Raw genomic sequence first — 16338 nt, 5'->3', positions numbered from 1 at the left:
GACCAGTTCCAGCGGCTGCCTGGTGATGATGGGCTGCAGGGGAGTCCTCTGGCTGGCACGGTCCCTTCTTAGATTGCACGGGCCACAGTCTCTACACCACCTCTCAATGGCTCCTCTCATGCCTATCCAGTAGAACCGTTCACGCAGCAGGAACTCCAGCTTCTTCCATCCGAAGTGCCCTGCCCCATTGTGGTAGGCCTCCAGCACCATAGCTGCGTCCCGTCTCGGTACCACAACCTGCCAGATCAGTTCATGTGTCCGGGAATTGACCATTCTGCGGCACAACTTCTCCTTGTAGAGAAACAGTCTGCTCTTCTCCGTCCACAGTTGCTTGGTCTCTTCCGGAGCGTCTGGGTCCAGGCGGGCATCAGCCTGGGTCAGCATCTCCTTCACCAGACGGACTGCGGGGTCACTGTCTTGCGTCTCCGCCCAGTTGTAGTGGGGTAAGGGGTTGAACGTAGCGGATCGCTGGCCCCTCACACGGTGGGAATACTGGGTAATCCCATGACAGTGAAACGCAGGGAGTTTGATCTCTTCCAATTCTTCTGGATCCTCCCCTTCGTCCGGTAGGTTTGGCATCCTGGACAGGGCGTCCGCATTGGTATTGGAGCGCCCTGCCCGGTATTTGATCGTGAACACATAATTGGACAGGCGGGCCATCCATCTCTGCTCCAGGGCACCCAGTCTTGCAGTGTCCAGGTGTGTCAACGGGTTGTTGTCCGTGTACACGGTGAACCTGGAAGAGGCAAGGTAATGCTTGAAACGTTCGGTTACTGCCCACACCACTGCCAGGAACTCTAGCTTGAACGAGCTGTAATTCTCAGGGTTTCTTTCCGTGGGTCGCAGTTTTCAGCTGGCGTAAGCAATTACCCGTTCTCTCCCCTGCTGGATCTGGGACAGTACGGCTCCTAGCCCGATGTTGCTTGCATCTGTGTAGAGGATAAAGGGCTGGCTGTAATCAGGGTACGCCAGGATTTCATCCCCCGTGAGGGCCATCTTCAGCTGGCGGAAGGACTCCTCTTCCAGCTTTTCCCATTTGAAGGGTGGCTTCTGGTTTTTGGCCTTCCTGGACTGGCCTATCAGGAGGTCCTGCATAGGAGCTGCCTTCTTGGCAAAACCGGGAATGAATCTTCGGTAGTAGCCTACCAACCCGAGGAACTGCCGCACTTCCTTTATGCTGGATGGTCTTGGCCAGTCCTTAATCACGGTGATCTTGTCAGGGTCGGGGGCTACTCCGTCAGCACTCACCACGTGTCCCAGGTACTGTACCTTTGGCTTCAGTAGATGACACTTTGAGGGTTTTACCTTTAGGCCATAGTTCGCCAGGGCTTCAAACACTTCTGCCAGGTGTTCCAGATGGTCCTCATAGGTCTTGGAATAGACGATGACGTCGTCCAGGTATAGTAGGACCGTCTTGAAGTTCCGGTGTCCCAGACCGCATTCCATCAACCGTTGAAAGGTTCCTGGTGCGTTGCAGAGCCCGAACGGCATACAGTTAAATTCGCTGAGTCCCATCGGGGTGGTGAATGCGGTCTTCTCTCGGTCCGCCTCTGCTACAGGAACCTGCCAGTACCCGCTAGTGAGATCCAAAGTAGAGAAGAAGTTAGCAGATTTTAATGCAGCTAAGGACTCTTCTATCCTTGGTAACGGGTACGCATCTTTGTGTGTGATACGGTTGACCTTCCTGTAGTCTACACACATTCTCATGGTGTTGTCTTTCTTTTTCACTAAGACTAGTGGAGCTGCCCAGGGGCTACAGCTGTCCCTAATTACCCCAGCCTCCTTCATGTCTTTTAGCATCCCCTTGGCGTGTTGATAGTGTGCAGGGGGTACGGGTTGGTATCTCTCCTTTATGGGAGGATGGTCTCCCGTGGGTATGTGATGTTCTACCCCCTTTACTCGCCTGAAGTCTAGCGGGTGTTTACTAAACACTCTCTCGTACTCTTGAACCACCCGATAGACTCCCTGTTTTTGGTGTGAGGGAGTGGAGTCAGTACCCAAATGCAGTTGCTGACACCAGTCCTCCATTGGTTTCATAGAGCCGTTACCTTCCTCTGGTTGAGATGGAGGCAAGGGTTCCACGGCCTGTACAGAGTTCTGGTTGATGGTGAACAATTTGGCTAGCGTGGCATACCGGGGCAGGTATACTTCTCTCTCCCCGATATTTATGATGCGGACGGGCACCCTCCCATGGCGTATATCGACCACCCCCCGTGCTGTCAAAATGGTGGGCCTACTGTCTGAGTAGACGGGTTCTACCATTGCTTGGTAGTCTCTACCTCTTAGACCAATAACTGCCCGGCACCAAATCATCATCTCACTTTTTGGGGGCATGGCAATAGGGAACGGGTCACACATTCTCTCGCTACCTATCTCACCACCAGATAGTTCCACTTGTTGCCGCTTCATCAGTGCCCGGATCTCTTTTTGGAGGACACGCTGCTGGCTGGAACTGGCGTTCTTGGCAACCTGTTGCAAAATAAGAATCACCTCTGCAAGACAGTTTTCAATTACGTTAGTACCTAGGGTTATTTTTGGGTGACTCTCGCGACGGTCAATGTCCACAATGATCAGTCCTTGTGCCGGCAGTTCAACTTTACCGACCTTGATGGTCACCTCTTTAAATCCTATCTGGGGCACGAGCTGACCATTGCTGGCTATAATGCTCAGGTCGTCATCTGGGTAGCGGGTTATGTCCGAGTCATTCCAGTACCGCTTGAAGAGCACGTACGGGATGGTGGTGACCTGTGACCCGGAGTCTAGTAGGGCACTCATAGGAATGCCATCCAGTACCACAGGCAAGACCGGACATCCTCCTACGTATTTGTCACGCCAGTTTGATGGGCCTGATGATCTTAAGCCTGGGGGTTGGCCCTCTACCCCAGGTTGTGCCCGTTTAAATGACAGTACCTTGCCATATGTCTGGGTTGACTGCAGCGGCGGCAGATGGGTCGTCCATCCTCGTTGTATCTGTCGCTGGGTCTTCCTCTAGCCGGTGGGGTCCTCCTCAGTCGGCGCCACGGGACGTCCTCCGGTCCGGATGCCAGCTGGATCTTTCCTGGAGAAGAGACCTGTAAAGACTGCACAGTTCTGGTTAGCGCGGCAACGCTCTTAGTCAGCTCTTGGACCTGATGGTGCAGGTCTGTAGCCGGGTTATTGTTCAAAGCCTGCACATCAGCTCCCACAGGCCCTGCAGACAAGGGCGCCGCGTCCTGGTGATAAGTGATAGCAGGGCACCTGTGGTTCACTGCGCCACCTGGTGCCGGTTCTCGGAGCACCCGGATGGCTCTGTCCTTGAACTGTGCAAAGTCCAGGTCAGGGTCCTGTAAGGCCATTGCCCGCAACTGGGTTCGGTGGGCATTGCACAGTAGACCCTCAATAAATTGTTCGGTCAACAGCTTATCTTCATTTCCCACGCTGTCAGGGTCTGCCTGCGTTATGGCTCTCAGGGCCTCTTGTATGTTTAGAGCATAGTCTCTTATACTTTCATGTGCCCTTTGTTTGCACCCGTAAAATCTTAGTTTTATCTCGGCTGAGGTTCGGGTATCAAATGTGTCTTTCAGCCGGGCTAGTATTTCTCTGACAGTCCTCTTCTTCCCAGGTTACCAGGACTTTACCTCCCTTTGGGCTGCCCCGATTAACTGGGCCACCAGGATGCTCACTTTTTGCTTTTCTGTGAGGGGGTATACCTGGAAGAGGCTATCCAGTTTTTCCCTAAAGTCACTCAGGGAATGTGACTCCCCTGAGTACTGGGGTAGCCAGGTTGCCCCCGGGATATAGGGCATGGTGAATGGCATGACTGCTGCAGCGGTTGCGCTGGCGGCCGGTGTGGCGGTGGAGCTCCCCTCAGTGTCCGACATCCTCCTTCCCCCCTAGTGGACCGTGGCCTACCTTGCGATGCTCTTCTTCCATAGGCCGCGGCTCCGCAGTCAATCGTCGGGGTAGAGGACCTGGCGTCGCGCTCTGATGACGTCAGCGTCGCTCTTCCTCCCTTCCAGGACCTTGCGCAGTGTCAGTGCGTGGGGCGGAGCTTCGGATCTCGCGCGCTTTCGGCGTCCATGCCCCTCTTCTTCCCGCGCGGCGTCCTGAAGATGGCGTCCGATGGTGGGAAACGACTCCGGACGGCGGGAAACTTCGCCACAGGTAAGTATAAAAGTCTTTTTCAGGCATGCAGTACCCGGTGGTTGCGGGCACGAAATCCTGCCGACTACGCCAAAGTTGACGTGCCCCCTGGGCCTGTGCTGTGTAGGGGATACCCGGAGCCGGATCGCTGGGGGTTGTAGTCCTCCGTGGCTGTGACCCGGTCCGTGCCCAGGGCGGTCAAACCAGTGGCAGTCTTTTGTAATAACAATGTCCGACTACGCCACCCGTGGATTGTGGTCAGTGGGGACCGCCGCTGCGCTGCAGACCGCTGAGGCTGATGTTGTTTGCGCAGCCGAGTATGGGATAACTCCCCACGGGAGAAGTATTGCCTCAGGGCAGCTAGTGTGGATGATGGGAGTGATGGTGTGAGCGTCCCAGTACTGATGGTGCTGGTGCGGCGATGAAACACAGAGACGTGTGGTGCAGTTCAGGGTCTTTACTGATGGAATAACGCAGACCCTCTCGGGAGTACTGTTTAGCAGTAGGGGCCTGGTCAGTCTGTAAGCAAGTAGGATCTCCCCTGGCCAGGTGGAGTTGTAGGCCTCCCCGACTATCTGCACTCTTTCCTGGTTACCTTGCTCTATGCGGGTAGAAGTAGCCCACGTCCCTGAGTATACCGTGTGGTGCTCACCCGTATGGCCGGTGACTTGGGGCCTTCCGTTAGCCTCCGCTTCACAATGGCGGTGCTGGTCCCTTGCTTGTGACCGTGCCTCCGGGCTTCTATGGCCAGAGGACATGGAATCCCCTGCCGGTTGTGATTCTGCTGCTGGACCTGGATGTCCCCACAGCCTCGGACTCCATGTCCAGGTTTAGTGTCTTCAGCCAAGGCGAGCTTTCTAGCTTCCAGCCTCTGGCACTCGCTCCTGCTCCTACAGAGCTCCTGTCACTTTCCCTGTGTCTGCTGTCCTCCAGACCAGACTGCGTCTCTGTCTGGGACTTCATTCTCTAATCCCGCCCCAGACCCAGTTTATAAGGGCAGATTCCTCCCCTCCCAGGTCTGGGTGGGCCGTGTTGCATGCTTAGGGCTCCTGACCAGAGAAACCTCCCACTTGCTCTCAGACATAATATTTCTATTACTGTGGCAACCAGACCCCTGGGGTGCCACAGATGCCCCGAGATTATGTAATGGCACTAGATTGCGAGTCACTGAACTAGGCAGGCACATTGTAAAGGCCACAATTTTAACTGGAGAAGCTAAGGGTGAAAATATTATTATACCACGCATCCCAATAATACCCAATAACTTACCCTTTAATTTCCAACGTTTGCAGTTCCCACTTAAAGTTGCATTTTCAATGACCATCAATAAATCGCAAGGGCAAACTTTGAAGGTAGCGGGGTACATTTAGGCACGCCCTGTTTTTCCCATGGTCAGCTATACGTAGCTTGCTCACGTGTTTCTAAATCGCAAAGTCTACATATTTTCGCTGAACGAAAGAAATCAAATAACATAGTTTACAAGAGTATATTGCAGTAAAAACACATAGATAAATTACCTGCAGATGTCCATTATTCCAATTACATACTAATTCTTTACTAACACGAACAATATTAAACGCAAGTAACTTCAGTCCGTCCTGATTATTAATCAGTGTTTAGTAATCTGTTTGTGATGAAATTTGATATGGATAATTTCAAGCCTGGGGAAGGACATAGGGCTACTTTTTATAAACACACCATACAGGCGAAGATTATATAAAACTGTAAACCTGATTAACTGACACACCTAGCGGTCAACGCACAGCCGAAACCACTGAACTTAGCATCTTGAAATTTGCAGATAGGTTCTATTATAGCTTAAATGAGCACTAAGAAAGGAATTTTGATAATTCCACCCTCAGGAGTTTTCCTCTTCATATTATAGGGGTTCAAAGATTGTATGGAATCCGTCAGTTTTGAAGTTAGACACGTGAAATTTTGGATGTACGAGTAACTAAATAAGATTATTTTTTTTTACTATTAAAATTATTTTTTTTTACTATTAAGATTATTTTTTTTTACTATTAAAATGATCTGTCACGAAACTTAATGTGGCAGACCAAATTCCACGCGAGCGAAGCCGCGGGTAAAAGCTAGTTAATAATATTAGCAAATACCTCCAGTTAGAAATGTAGTGTTCTGATTCGCTATCTCGCTTTCCCCATGTGCAGGGCATTGCAGTAGCTTAGGTATCCGTGGTTACGACCACTCATAAGTGACAGTTAGTTGTTAGTGGTCATAACCATGGATCTCTAAGCTACTGCAATGCCCTGTACCCCATGTAGCGAATCAGAAGAACTATACTACATTTCTAATTGGAGATATTTGCTAATATTATTATTATCACACATACTACATACTTGGATGGGATCTTGGAGATGGGAATACCCTTTTAACACCAGTTCTGTTATATGAATTATATACAATAAATACAATATGATATAGTTGAAAAATAGGCTCAGATCAGTTTAGCGGAAGTCCTCACATACACAAGCATTGTATTTCAGTCCTTTCATCTGATAAGTATTGCATTATATTGGGGCTCATATAGAGATATTTTGAGATGCCATATCACAGTACAATAACCCTAGCTGCATTTTATATTTAGTTTTTTTGCAGTTTAAAAAAAAAAAAAAAACCTGCCAGTATGCCACCATATTTTTCATGTTGATAAGCATGGCGCCGCTGAAATGCATTAACATTGTGTTCTGGATCCATGTGATAAGTCGCATGTATGTGGAAATGAGACCCAATCATCAGTTAGAAGTCGGTTCAAAGCTCAAGTGTTTTTACAAAATTGAATGGCGGTCTTTCGCTTTTCACCTCCTTGAATAATCTTGTTCTGCAAAATGGATTTTTTTTCTTTATCTGAGATCTGAAAATCAGGTCTTCCGCTGTTACCCAGAACACAGTTATAATGGAACATCCTTACGTCCTCCAGCTACGGCGTAGACCTTTGTGGCACTGAAAATTATGCATCGTACCTTAACAATTTTGTGCCTCAGAAAGAATGTTTGTGTTGCAGCTGCTAAAGGTGAACAGACAGATTTCAGGAGTGTTATTAGTTCTGATCCCTCGCGCTATGGGATGTGGAAGACAAACACATAGATGAAACACTTACTTATTGATGCCAGCAGCAGTATTAACGTTACAAACAAAATATTCCACGGTGAATATTTTCTGTAGTTTACATATTTTGATAAGTTACTGATTTTTTTCCTACATCAAAACGTATTTCCCACCAAAGACATTTATGATATATCCACGAGATATGCCATAATTACCTTATATCTGGAGAATGAGAATCTGCCTGGACATAAAGTTGATCTGTCACTAGATTTCACAATATAAACTATATACATTGTTAAATAGATCTTGGATCTGATGAGACTGATGTACTTACTTTGAAAATTCAAATCAGAATAACTTTATAATTATGATAAAAAATTAGCATTTTAGAAGTCCACGTAGAGAGTGAGAGAGCTCCCGAGTCCAATTGTCATGCTAGGTGAGTGAAGGACCAAGTGTATGACGATGGGAAAAGGGGGGAAGCTCAACATCTAGGGAAAGGGAGAGTGGAGACCCCTAGACACATCCTACAACACCCTGATTCCCCTACCATCCCTAAATAGGTCCCGCACCTAACGCTGAGCAGGATACCTAATCCTTAACTGTCCCTAGAGCTAGGCCCTAGGTAGGGAGGGGACAGGGTGAGCACTAGTCAGCCCCCACTGCACCTAAAGACAAATGAGGAAAACAGACAATGGGATACACTTAGCTTGAGAAGACACCAGAGAGAAGATGACAATAATCCACCAAGAAACTCCAGGCCTGAGCAGGGGAAAATAGTTCTATCACCGGCGACTCTCTGGAGACACTGAGAGTTTATATATACCAAGCAAGGGTGTGTCAATTAGCAGCAGAAGGTGGAGATCACTTCTGGGTCCTAGCGAAAGAAGGATACCACTACACACCAGAGATGAAAGGATCAAGAAGGTGTCTGCAAAGCCAAGTGCAGAGGCCTTCTACAGCCAGATCCAGAATGACTGTCTATCAAACCTGATACACCCGAGACACCAAGTGTAATCAGTCTCTGTTCTATAAAACTAAATAACTAAACTTGTAGTGTCAAAAGTTTGCTGTTCTCCATATAGGAGGGGGTCTCAAAGGTAGGTTTCCCGCCTGTCAGACATATATGACATATCCTGTGGTTCTGCCAATTCTGAGGCGGTAAAACTTTTTTAACAGTACTTGCTTAATTTCAATTCTTCTTTGTATCTTCTCAACTTTCTCAGATTTCCTCGTAGAAAAGGACAATGACTACTGTGTATGTGAGACTCCATGTAACATGACACGGTATGGGAAGGAGATGTCCATGGTGAAAATCCCCAGCAAAGCTTCAGCACGATATCTAGCCAAGAAGTACAATAAAAGCGAGCAATATATATCGTAAGTATCCCTCATCATATAAACTGTTTCCTTGTGTACTGTATGTGTGATATATACTGTACATATATATATATACAGTACAGACCAAAAGTTTGGACACACCTTCTCATTTAAATTTTTTTATGTATTTTCATCACTATGAAAATTGTACGTTCACACTGAAGGCATCAAAACTATGAATTAACACATGTGGATTTATATACTTAACAAAAAAGTGTGAAACAACTGAAAATATGTCTTATATTTAAGGTCCTTCAAAGTAGCCACCTTTTTCTTTGATGACTGCTTTGCACAGTCTTGGCATTCTCTTGATGAGCTTCAAGAGGTAGTCACCGGAAATGGTCTTCCAACAATCTTGAAGGAGTTCCCAGAGATGCTTAGCACTTGTTGGCCCCTTTGCCTTCACTCTGTGGTCCAGCTCACCCCAAACCATCTCAATTGGGTTCAGGTCTGGTGACTGTGGAGGCCAAGTCATCTGGCGTAGCACCCCATCACTCTCCTTCTTGGTCAAATAGCCCTTACACAGCCTGGAGGTGTGTTTCGGGTCATTGTCCTGTTGAAAAATAAATGATGGTCCAACTAAACGCAAACCGGATGGAATAACATGCCGCTGCAAGATGCTGTGGTAGCCATGCTGGTTCCGTATGCCTTCAATTTTGAATAAATCCCCAACAGTGTCACCAGCAAAGCACCCCCACACCATCACATCTCCTCCTCCATGCTTCACGGTGGGAACCAGGCATGTAGAGTCCATCCGTTCACCTTTTCTGCGTCGCACCAAGACACGGTGGTTGGAACCAAAGATCTCAAATTTGGACTCATCAGACCAAAGCACAGATTTCCACTGGTCTAATGTCCATTCCTTGTGTTCTTTAGCCCAAACAAGTCTCTTCTGCTTGTTGCCTGTCCTTAGCAGTGGTTTCCTAGCAGCTATTTTACCATGAAGGCCTGCTGCACAAAGTCTCCTCTTAACAGTTGTTGTAGAGATGTGTCTGCTGCTAGAACTCTGTGTGGCATTGACCTGGTCTCTAATCTGAGCTGCTGTTAACCTGCGATTTCTGAGGCTGGTGACTCGGATAAATTTATCCTCAGAAGCAGAGGTGACTCTTGGCCTTCCTTTCCTGGGGCGGTCTTCATGTGAGCCAGTTTCTTTGTAGCTCTTGATGGTTTTTGCAACTGCACTTGGGGACACTTTCAAAGTTTTCCCAATTTTTCGGACTGACTGACCTTCATTTCTTAAAGTAATGATGGCAACTAGTTTTTCTTTACTTAGAATTTGTATTATGGCAAGAAAAAAGCAGCTAACAGTCTATTCAGTAGGACTATCAGCTGTGTATCCATCAGACTTCTACACAACACAACTGATGGTCCCAACCTCATTTATAAGGCAAGAAATCCCACTTATTAATGCTGACAGGTCACACCTGTGAAGTGAAAACCATTTCCGGTGACTACCTCTTGAAGCTCATCAAGAGAATGCCAAGAGTGTGCAAAGCAGTCATCAAAACAAAAGGTGGCTACTTTGAAGAACCTAGAATATAAGACATATTTTCAGTTGTTTCACACTTTTTTGTTAAGTATATAATGCCACATGTGTTAATTCATAGTTTTGATGCCTTCAGTGTGAAAGTACAATTTTCATAGTCACGAAAATACAGAAAAATCTTTAAATGAGAAGGTGTGTCCAAACTTTTGGTCTGTACTGTATATATATATAAATATGGAGGGTGGGGGGATATGATGGCTGCCAGCTAGGCAGTCATTCTTGGGTTGCCAATTAATCTTTCAGTATATTTTTGGAGTGTGGGAGAAATCCCACATAAACATAAGGGGTGCATAGAAAACTAGCAGCAAGGCAACATTGCTAACCACCAAACCTCCAATCTCCCCAGTTGTAAATGTAATCTCACAATTACTGGAAAAGGTTGGTCGATGGCACCAATGTTGTACAGATTACAGCCAAATGAACTGAAAATATATTCCTAACGCTATGGGGGCCAATCACAGAATTAAGTTGGTTTACTAGGAAAATGCTGGGTTGATGGAATGATGTTTATCACTTAACAACAATGTAATTATACCAGTCAGAGCTATTCTAATGGGAAGTTGAGCACACTAAGTAATGTATGTATGTTCTACAAAGAATGTCAACCAAACGCGTGAACATCACAAAGTAAGACATTAAGGGGCTGCAAGGTGGCTCAGGGGTTAGCACTGCAGCCTTTCAGCACTGGGGTCCTGGGTTCAAATCCCACCAAGGACAAAATCTGCAAGGAGTCTGTATGTTCTCCCCGTGTTTGCGTGGGTTTCCTTCAGGTTCTCCGGTTTCCTCCCACACTCCAAAGACATACTGATAGGGAATCTAGATTTTGAGCCCCAATGGGGACAGTGTCCATAATGTCTGTAAAGTACTGTGGAATAAATGGCGCTATATAAGTGAGTAAAATAAATAAATAAATTGTGGCATCAATGGGGTCTTCAAGAGCAGAGGTGGTGAGACATCTACAGCATTAGCAAACATGGGTGTGAAGAATTAACCCACCGATCATAAAAAATGCAACCAAGCATAAAGTTCTTCTCCCCCATGCAGTGGCATTAGCCTGTACATGACGGTGGATCCATTCTAAGATCTTCTGTGTGGTATTAAATATAGTACTGCACATTGGCTGCAGTGGCCAGATGTAGCTTTTTACAACGTGCAGTAAATTATACTTGACAATATTGTGGCCATTAATGACTCCTCAGTCCTATTTTAGATTTTCATGCAGTAAATTAAGAGAGACGTTTTGTAAGGCCATGTTCTGGCATTTACTGGATGAGTCTTCAGCTCAAATACTATCCCTAATTCCCAATTTACTTTCAGTCAGATTTTTGGACATCTGCACAGGCTCATTTTATTTGCCTAAGAAACTGTTCAGAACATTTTTTTCTGATATAATATTAGTATCGCTAGAAACACGAAAACCGTACTAATTGCCACTTGCGACTGAATCGCAAGCAAAGCAGCCTAACATCTTCATAACAGACTGATACATCCCCGTCTAGACTTTTCTTTTTTTTTTACAGCTAGTAAAGTCCAGCAAAGGGATTATTCTCTGCAGCGTGGATCTTAAATTTGATTGACATGTTTTAATTCATATTCTCATTGTGCTTTGTGTACGGATTGGCACTTTTTATGTCCAGCTGGAACAGGATAAACCCATTTTCTGTATAATGCTGAAATAGAAGCAGTTCATTATTAACCTGGAGCTAAAGATTCAACTTATAGAAAATTTAATCCGATGGTTGACAATATGCCACTCAAAGTGCAGAGTTACCACACGCTCAGTGCTGAATATTAATTCCCCATGAATAACATTGTGAATTAATAAACCATTGCATATGAAAGGATCCAAATCTACTCCGGGTAGCAGGGATAGCCTTTCAATCAGCTATGCTGTTACACTCTGAGAGATAGGCATTATATTGTTCTTGTGCTTTTATTGTTGGCTGGTAGCATAATAAAGAAAAGCCTCAATTTTGTTAAGTAAATCCATAAATCATTCATCTATCAGATAACATAGCATGGGCACAGACAGCTGAAATACTACGTACAAGAGATTTCTTTATTGCATGTTTTATTAAACTGTGGAAATGTGAGAACGCCATAAAAAGAAGAAATTGTAGAATTATGTCGTCTTCCTTAAAGAACACCTTCTAGTTCTATAGAAATCTCAAATTCAACAGAACTTTACCATTATCCATCCATATGTCGGTGTGCATCCAAGCTTTGCTGCTCCATTTCTTTAATACAGAGCACCAATCTTATGAGGCTATTCAGGTCAACAGGAGCGTAGAACAATCTACCACCCTCCTGAATACAGACAGTGATAGAATGATTGATACGCCATCACATCCACAGGAGTCAGCTTCACAAGACTGAGGTTCTTTATCGAAAAAGCAGAGACCCACGGATTAATCAACTATGCATCAGAATTTATCAAAATAGTAACTTCTGCATTGATTTATAAAACAGGTGCACTTTAAATAAAGTCAACATCAAAATGGCAACATGGGAGATAACTTTTTGGCCACTGTGGCTGTCACGGGTGTATCAGAAGTGACAGACAGTCGCCCTGCAGTTGGTTGCAGGAGATCCCTTCGTTTGGCCTTACAGACACCTTCTTAGAAGCTGTCTCTCTAGCACTCAGCAGCTACCTTCTTCTTGCTAATTAACACCCTGGCCTGTATGTATAAATACCTGCTGTTTGCTAGAGGGAGGTGTCGGCGATACTCACATGACCACTTATGAAGGCTTGGAGCAAGTGCATTACTTCTTCCTCTCTGGTGATAAGAGGACGTGTGTTCATCTCTCTGAAGTCGACTAAAGCTAAGCGATCTTCCCTTGTTTGTTCCCCCTTTTTGTCTATAGTTGTCAGTTGGTCTTCGACTACTATTCATCCCATGCCTTCCCTAGCCAGGGCCAAACGCCAGGGAAAGACAGGGCGAGGTTCCTGTGCGGCGATTGGTGTGGAACCAATATAGTGTTGTTAGGGGAGACAGGGTGATATAAGGTCAGCCTAGAAGGTCTCCACTACCCCCTTTCCCTGGAGTCTGGGCCCCCTTTTCCCCCTTCCCTTTGTGTTGCACTTTGTCTTTCCTACATCTTGCGTGACAGTGACAGACCACTGTACAGCCTCCACATTTCTTTCTATACTGATTGTCAAATGGATGTTAATAACAGACAGGGCTTTCTTACAGTGTAACTGCCAAGAAGTTCAACATGGCTGGCACTTGGTTTCAGAGTCTTGAGGAATTGATTTTTCTTCTCAGACGCAGCACATTTGGTGGTTACTATTCATAAAAGTGGCACGATACTCTTGTTGGTTAGACTCACACTTGATGGAATTGTATGCTTTTAGTAGAAAAACTCCAACTGAACAATTTGCAAAAAGGTCCCTCTTTGGGACCTGAGGGACATTGAGATCTGCTATAAATTCCCCAAATGGTCAGGTTGCCCTTGATATGGCTGCTGGATCTCCACCAAACCTTCTGTGCTGCTGTGGGATTTTGGGAAGCTCCCTTCTGCTACAAACTAAGGGCGGTTTCACACTGCATTTTGTCCCACGTTCGTTGGTCCCATTGAGGCTTATGACAAAACCACACCCCCTCCCCACCTCGTACCCCAAACACACTGCAAAACGGTATTCGGCGTATGCTTCAGTGGGGTCATTGACTATTGTGATGCCAACAGAGTCAACGGGACCAACATGCTTGGGACAAAGCACAGTGTGAAAGCACCCTCAATTGACCTAGGCTTTGCTCATTGGGATGCACAAGACACTTGTCTAGGATTGACTCTTAACAGAATTCTGTAAAGAGTATTTACATTTTCCACAAGTGGTCGCACGTCATTTAGCCTCAACAATGGTTCCAAAAATGATCATTTTACAGACTTTCTTCTGTCTATTTTTACTATCATTATTGTGCAATGCCATATGGCTAACCATCACATCAGCAAAATGCTGACTCTATGGGCTCTTACTGACTCCTCCATCACTAACTGGCATCCAGGAAGCCTGATTTCTGGTGCCAACTGCTCTCGCAGGTATGGTGGAACTGTCACATATAATGGCTGTCAGCCCATTACTTCTGCACGGTAACATGCACACAGATTCTATAAAAGGCATAAAACAATACAATGCAAAAGATGTCATAACAATACAAAGTAACAGCAATGCAACAAATGAAATACACATTTCCAATAGATACTTAGCTATAATGTTATTTAATGGAGAAAATATGTAGCTTACACACTGAACACAGAATGTACAGTGGTTAGGCTCAATACTATAGGTCATCTTTTAGGTTACCTTACTACAATGCACTTGTAATGACATGTTGAATTTTAGAACTTGCAGTTTCTTATTCAGCATCTCTTATGTTTAAACCAAAACATAACACATTTTTCCTACCTATACACAGTGTGTGACACTCTTTCTGCCATCAACTTTTTGGCATGGTAGAATTGATACGATAAGCCATAAATGTATTCTAGGAGCAGGTATCACCTCAGGATTCATACCAATCTTGAGTACATACGTATGTTGTCTGATCCCTGTCCTGCATGTTGTGGCATCTAATGCATCCAGGCAGAAAATACCTAGAAATGTCATGTTTAATTAATTAATTGATACTAATATACTGTATATTTGGAAATCGCATGAGCAGTAGAGCCCTAATATGCTCTTATAATCAGAATTTCTCCATGTGCAGGTATTTTAATAAACAGCCAGGGGAGCTGCAAGAACTCAGATTGGTAGCCTGTATTTCACCGAAGAATATTGCAAGGGACTAATGAACAACAAACATAATAAATTCTCATTAAAAGTGCTAAACTGCCAATTATTTAACTGATTTACACAATATGGACACACGTCTTAATTAGTGATGAGCGAGCATGTTCTGCTAACCTATCGGCGAGCATGCTCGGGTGCTCGTCGAATATCTTCGGTGTCCACCGCTAGTTCAGATGTCCGCCCTCCCATCTGAACTAGCGGTGGACACCGCATTCTAGCCTCACGCTCCTGTACTTTGAGTGATACAGATCTGTCACCCTCACCACTAGAGACACTACGTCCCTCCTCCCCCACTACACCTGATTTCTCCAGCAGTTGGATTACACTGATGAAGGCCTAAATTGGCCGAAACGTTTGTTGTTTCCTTGGACTGCATTAAAATTTTGTTGCAAAGTTACTATTTTTGAGTGCCGAGGTTTTTCTCATACAAGATCGGGTTTGGACCCTACTCGAGCACCTTTCCGGTAGTGCAGCGCTCTCTCTCTGATTATATGCACTTAGCTATGAAGTCTGTCTTCACAAACATTGCAAAATGCTGAATTCTAGCGTAATACTGTAATAAGATGCCACTACTGTAATGGGTCATTTTTTAAGTTTCTACCCTTCTAATTATTACGAAATTATATAATTAACAGCAACTCAGCCACAAAGTCGAGACCATGTAACCGAGTCAATAACTACTGATGCATTTAGTACAAAAGTCACCTACACTCTGCTGACTCAATAACTGCAGAGTCCAAACCTCTTCTATTATTAGCATCAACAACAAAAAAACTGTGGTCTGGGAGCATCATGGCATGGGTTTCCATAGCCAAGCAGCTACTTGCATGCCTTATATCATCATGCATAATGCCAAGCAGTGGATGAAATAGTGTAAAGCCATCACCACATGACTCTGGATCAGTTTAAACATATTCTGTGGAGTGATAAATTACGATTTTGTATCTGGAAGTTTGATGGATGAGTCTATATTTGGGAAATGCCAGGAGAACATTTTCTGACTGACTGCATTTTGCAAACTGTAGAGTTCAGTAGAGGAGGGATAATGCTATGGGGTCATTTTTCAGGGGTGACTTAGACCCCTTAGATCTAGTGAAGCAAAATCTTAATACTTCAGCATATCAAGGCATTTTGGCCAATTGTATGCTTCCAACTTTGTGGAAACAATTTGAGGAACTTTTCCAGGATGAATGTGACCCAGGTCACAAAGCAAGAACCATAAAGGGATAGCTGGAGGAGATTGGCATGAAAGAACTTGACTGGCCACAAAGAGTCCTGATCTCAACCCCATCAAACAACTTTGGCATGACTTGAACTGAAATTGCAAGCCAGGACCTCAATTCCAAAATCAGTGTCTGGCCTCACAAATGCTCAAAAGAATGGGCTGAAATTTTCAAAGACACCATCCAAAATCTTGTAGAAAGCTTTC

At 45.2% G+C, this 16338-nt stretch overlaps 1 protein-coding gene across 1 annotated transcript in view; it reads left to right on the top strand.

Annotated features, from left to right (window-relative positions):
• Positions 1–16338, top strand: part of ASIC1 (acid sensing ion channel subunit 1) — a 457916-nt gene that overhangs the window by 376860 nt on the left and 64718 nt on the right. Inside the window, exon 8 of the mRNA XM_073662834.1 lies at positions 8418–8571. Within this exon, the coding sequence (XP_073518935.1) occupies positions 8418–8571 (154 nt within the window). The remainder of the gene's footprint in view (positions 1–8417; positions 8572–16338) is intronic.

The sequence above is a fragment of the Phyllobates terribilis genome, unplaced genomic scaffold (genome assembly GCF_046119375.1).
Source record: "Phyllobates terribilis strain yellow unplaced genomic scaffold, ASM4611937v1 Scaffold_2__4_contigs__length_985480577, whole genome shotgun sequence".
Classification (NCBI taxonomy): domain Eukaryota; kingdom Metazoa; phylum Chordata; class Amphibia; order Anura; family Dendrobatidae; genus Phyllobates; species Phyllobates terribilis.
The sequence above is the reverse complement of the archived record's forward strand: the minus strand, read 5'-3'. Positions and strand labels throughout refer to the sequence as shown.